This window comes from Salminus brasiliensis, chromosome 11 (genome assembly GCF_030463535.1).
Source record: "Salminus brasiliensis chromosome 11, fSalBra1.hap2, whole genome shotgun sequence".
Lineage (NCBI taxonomy): Eukaryota > Metazoa > Chordata > Actinopteri > Characiformes > Bryconidae > Salminus > Salminus brasiliensis.
The window spans coordinates 20,581,667-20,587,330 of NC_132888.1; the positions used below are offsets into that span (position 1 = coordinate 20,581,667).

General features: G+C 41.7%; 1 protein-coding gene across 2 annotated transcripts; it reads right to left on the reverse strand.

The window, feature by feature from the left end:
- Positions 1-409: 409 nt before the first annotated feature.
- Positions 410-4,525, reverse strand: nkapd1 (NKAP domain containing 1). Of its 2 annotated transcripts, none has more exons than XM_072691189.1 (6): positions 4,445-4,525; positions 3,434-3,509; positions 3,227-3,325; positions 2,965-3,117; positions 2,807-2,860; positions 410-2,297 (listed from the first exon to the last, which is right to left on the reverse strand). In XM_072691189.1, the coding sequence occupies exons 2-6, from the start codon at positions 3,463-3,465 to the stop codon at positions 1,892-1,894; spliced, it is 744 nt and encodes a 247-aa protein (XP_072547290.1). In that variant the 5' UTR covers positions 3,466-3,509; positions 4,445-4,525; the 3' UTR covers positions 410-1,891. The 2 variants fall into 2 exon arrangements, with proteins under 2 accessions (XP_072547290.1, XP_072547289.1); XM_072691188.1 differs by having other exon boundaries at positions 3,222-3,325.
- Between the last annotated feature and the right edge of the window lie 1,139 nt (positions 4,526-5,664).

A 5,664-nucleotide genomic window follows, 5' to 3' on the forward strand; every position in this document is an offset into this window, starting at 1 on the left:
TGTAAATAGGTGGATATGGATGTGAGCAACCACACGTCACTTCCCTGTTTTCTGACCGAATATGCCTCACATGGGGGGGAAAGTAAACCCAATCATACTGCTGCTGACAAATTGGAAATAATAGTGTCAGCATGCCTAAAAGCTGCTACGTGAGATTCTGCTCATCCAAACCCTAGTTTACAATTTTATTTTCTTCCCCAAAGAGCGAAAGGCAGCAAAGGGAGTGATCTGTGGCTTCAGGCCGTTCGTCCACTTTGACGGCGGCATATCGAAAAGACACTCATCTGCACCTTTATCTTTCTTTTTTTTTTTTTTTGCATAAGGACACTGATCACTGACCTGATCAGATATGTTTTTTTTCGTTTGGCTGGCCAAATTTTGTACTCCTAATAGGTATTAATCACCAAGAAAAGCTTAAAGAAAATTGTATTTACCACCAGTCAAATTAGAGCGACTGTTTTCACCCAAAAAACAGTAATTTGCGTAAATCCAGGTACATCCAGGCATTGCCCTCATCCATACACAACTAAGGGTCACCAACTCTTTGGACAAAAGGCCAGTGTGGCTGCAGGTTTTCACTCCAATGAAGCAGATGCACATCTGATTCCATTAACCAGTTGGTCTCGGTCTTCAAAATGCTAAGTTAGAAGCCACACCAACCCTTTGCAGATGGGGGTTTTCCAAGATATGGGACCTCAAACATCTGCAGACGATTAACTTACTTTGAATAAGGAAGGTGCTGAGCCCTTCGGCTCAATCCTGGTCCCTGACTAGAACTATAGTACATTTTAGTGAGCTCCCAACACACCTGATCCAACCATGGAACTAACTCACAAGCCCTTCCTGAGGTGAACTGGGGGAGTTGAATCAGGGAAAAGGCAACATGTAGGGCAGGTACTCTGCAGGACCAGGACTGAGAACCAACTGCGCAAGAGCAGACGGCTTCACAGTATAAACAGTGTTTAAAAACAGAAGTAGTGAATAATGATTGGACAGATGTGTGGAGTCATTTGTAATCCAGCAAACACTGACCACTTTTATAGTAAAGAAATGGCTGCACCTATTATTATTATAAAGAGAAAAGCACATCTCTCTGGTGCTCTCTGTTGTTAAACACAGAACAGGCAGCTTGACTCAAAAGGCTCCCTGCCTGATATTGTGCACAAGGCAAGTCATGAAAGTGACTCCACACCTAAATAATGCATTACATGCTAAATATAATAATAATAAGTCATCAGTGGCTTTATATTAAACATGTATGCACTACTTGTAGAAGCTGCTACTTCATGACCTACACAGTGCACTACAAAAGGGAAAATGATCTGTTAAAGGATTCAGGCAGGGACTGGAACCACACTAAGCGTGTGCATGAATTAACAGTGCAACAGTGCCACCTGCTGGCTATTTCCTTACCACATCAAAGGCCAGTTTTTTAAGCCTAGTCCTAGAATACTTAGCATCTTGAAAAGAACTGTTCATAAGTCCATGACTAGGCTTAACCCCTGTCCAGGTAACCAGCCTGAAGAGCTTTTCTAGCCCTTTGTTTAACCTAAAAGAACATAGCTCAGTTCACATTTCATCCATATAAGAGAAAATACCTGAGTCTCGGTTATAAAACTTAAGAATTTTTCATTCGAATGTACACAAAGACTAGAAATGATCCATAACCATGTGGCAAGATTTTTAAAATGCTATAAAAAATGTAACATCATAAAAAATTTCTGTGTCCTCTTAGTAGAAAATAACCTATCAAGTTTCCATTGAATGAGGTATTGCGAGCAGGGCAATGGTTTGCCAAATCTAAGCACATCAAGGATGTGAACTGGGCTTTACGATAAATAGTCTGATCCACCAGTCTGAGGAACTCAGCAGATTGTGTAGGAAAATACATTCAGCCCTCAGAGCTCTCCTCTGACTTCTCTTCATTTGCTTTCCAATTTTTCCTCTTTTTCCTTTCAGGCTCTGTCTGAGAGTTTCCTGCAGTTCTGTGTCTCTTCCTGCGAGTAATTTCTCCACCTCTCCCTGGCTCACTATCTTCTGTGCTGCTGTCTTCCTCTTTCGATTTCCTTTTGCGCTCCTTCTTTTTACTGTGTTTACTTTTGCCACTTTTCCTCCTTTGCTTCCTCTTCACACTGTCTGTTTCGCTGCTGTCGGACTCAGAGTCTGACCCTGCTGTCCTCTGCCTCTTTTTCTTTTTCTTCTTCTTCCGTTTAGAGGATTTCTTGGAAGTCTTCCGTTTGTCAGCAGATGTCTTCTCCTTGCCGTTTGTTCTGTGTCGTTTAGTGCAGCCAGTCTCTCTGCATGAAAACAAGAGCAGTTTAAGAAACTGAAGTCTGAAATACTTGCATTTCGCAATAAGCTATAAAGATTTTTTTGCTGACCGTTGGGTATTAGGCTACAAATACAAATTGCTTTTAAGAAAGCAATTTTTTAGGACTTATTCACTTTATGCACTTTACGCACAAAATACCCATAAAGACGCTTTATTATTGTTGTGATGTCATATACTTTTTTTTTGTATACAGTATCAGAGTTCTCTCGATTTGTGGCACCTTGTCAACTTGTCCTACCTAATCTTATCTGATGCCAGGTTCACACCACACAATTTTAGTCACTGATTGTTTTTTAAGAGCACCAACAAAAGCCAGAGGTCAGAGGCAATTCTGCGTTTGATTGGCACTGCCTCGCTTGCTATGCAAACTGCTGAAAGATGCAATCCAAGAGCTTGCAGAGTGATTGCAAGTGCCTCTGACCACGATTTTAGGACACATGGAAAAAATAAGACTGATGGACAAGTGGACCTTACCCATCAGACTGAAACTCCTCTGGATAAAGCTCCTTAAATCCACTATGCCCCCATCTGATTAGAGAAACAAAAGAGACAGTAAATTACATGGCTATACTCTCCAAATCAATCATGTTATAACTGAAAACCCTAGTGCCTGAGCACGAACACCTGCTCACCTGTCGGGATCATTTTCTTCAAATTCATACAGCTTTCGTGTCCAGTATCGAGCCTCTCGCTCATCTCTTTCAGACAGACAACTCCTCTCACCAAGCCTGTCTCGTGCAGATCCTTCTGAATCATCCAAGTCTCTGTCACAGTGCATGCTGCTCCTGTGAAAGCATAGCATGTGGTCATCAGCAGAAATGGACATCGCACTCATCAGCAGACACTGACAGCAATAAGTGCTGTGGTGAGAGACAGGGCAGACTTAAACCTTGCCAATTGGCTGCTGGACATCCATCTGGGCTTGGAGGCAGGAGCAGATGAGGATTGTCGCTCAATGTCCCGAAGCTTCCACATCTCAGACTCCTCCTGAATCTGCAGAGGATTCATTAAAGCAATACTTTAAATAAATATATTAATAATATCAATAAAATATCATACAAAAGTGTAACAGAAATATGTATATAAGAAACGCAGACTAACCTTGTTGTGGGCACCTGTGTGCCTGATAACATTTCGGAGCAATACTTTACCCACAGGAACTCGAGACATGATCAGCCTAAAAGTACAGCACAGATTTAGCACATATTACAGTTTATAGCAAAGAACAGCATCTTTAGAAACAAATGTGGGACAACAGACATCTCTAGGATTAGCTTTCACCTTACAACACAGTCTGGAAGTCTGCTGTTCTGCACAGGTAGCTGAAGATGGAGATGGTGGAGTTAGCTAGTTAGTTAACTGAAGCACACTGAAGGCCAGGCTTTATTTGGGCAGGGATTAAGCAGAGTTTCAGACAACACTGCATTATGAAAGAGATTCTTCCATTAAAAACAAAACAGAATTAAGGACTAGGCTTAATCCCAGTCCAGGAAACCATCCTCAAAAGTACTCTCAGCTCTAAACTCAACATAAAAGACAAGATGTCTTCATTTTCAGGTTTTCATTTCGTCCATATGAGAGAAAATACTTTAGTTAAACAGTCACTTTAGTAAAAGATACACTTATTAAACTTAATTAAGTTTGATTATTAGAAAACTAGGCCTATAATTGTTTTACTGGCATCATATCAGCTGTGTTTACAGTAAAACTGCTTTTGCTAGCTAACGCTAACGACTTCCAGGTTAGGACAAAAACTCATTTGGAGGACTGTAGCTCTCTAAAAACATATATGGCAAGATACTAATGGATGAAAAAGCTTATAACTTACAAATATTAGAAGCTTAAACTGTTCTCAACAACATTACAGTGCTGCCAGTATGGGCAGTTCTGACAGTGCTAGCACTAGTTAGCAAGCTAGCTAGCAAGCTAGCACTGTCTATCCACTCTGGCCTATCTTGCTTGCTAGCTACCTCCTATGCTAACCAGCGGGTTGTTCGAGTTAACTAGATAACTAACTCAGACCGACAAGCCACTAATAACATGTAGTTACACACATAATGTCACATATATGAAAACATGCTCATTAAAAGGGGACGAAAATGACCTCTTTACCTTTAAAACTTCAGTATCAGTCAGTCTGGTGAACGTGGCGCCCCCTTCTCACAACAACCTCAGGGCTCTTCTTCTGCTGCTCTTCTCTACAGAGAGGCTGTTCACCACCACCTACTGGACATGAGGCAGGGACCGGTTCTAACAGAGAACTACAGAAATACAGGCTTTCTCAGCCTCAGATAAAGTCAGAGTTTATGATTTTTTAAAAACCATAAGGAAGAGTCTAATAAAAAACAGTATTTTAGGGAGAGTAGGGTAGCAATGTGAAAAAAAAAACGCTGCCAGGAGGAACACGAGGGGTCGTCTCCAACTTCCTAAAAACACCTTGATGACTCCTCAAGCCTTCTGAAATAATGTTCTGGACTGATTAATTGAAAGTGGGTTTTGTTTGGATGACAGAGAGAGTACAGCTATCACAGCAGTCCACAGTTAAGAGGGTCATGTCACCGGTCTAACGCGGCCGTGGTAGTGTGATGGTGTGGGGATGCGTTGCTGCTTCAGGCCTTACGTTACTTTGTAGTACAAGAGGCCTGACCACGCAGTCGAAAACATTAGCTGGAAAGCTGTGCCGAATCCACTTGTTCAACATGTGCTCAGCCATGGCGGAGTGCTTATGCGACCCCACTGCTCACAGTATTACCCGCTATGGCTGAACACACGTGGATTTGGCATATCTAGCTTTCTAGCTAATGTTCGAGCCACATCACGTAACTCGCGACCTCAGTCTTATGCTGCGTTTTAGCTCGTGCTCATGGGAAGGTTGACTAGTAAATGCAACTTAGTGGGCACTGCCCAAAGAAGTGCCCACTAAGCATGGAGATCCGTAAGATCTCAGAAAACAACGCTATTGAGTCATCCACAAACACTGTGATATCAAACCAAATGATTTAATATTAGTCAGCTGAGCATTGAAGTGTAAAAAAAAACTAATATATATTCAAAAATGAAGTGAAATACATACAGAAAGCAGCTTTATAGAATCAAGACAAGAAATCAACAGCATAAAGGGCCCTATCTTTGCGCATTGCAATGCTCATCTTTTAACCCTGCCAGCAGTATATGTTCACGACGTCCACCTGCATCCTTTAAATGGCAACGGTGCTTGCGAGACGCATGGTCTCAAGATGAGGTGTGTTCAGGTCAATTTCTGGCGTGTTGCTATCTTGGCCATGGAAAACACAGAACTGCATGTGGACTTCAAGTTAAGAAGTGCTTAGTGA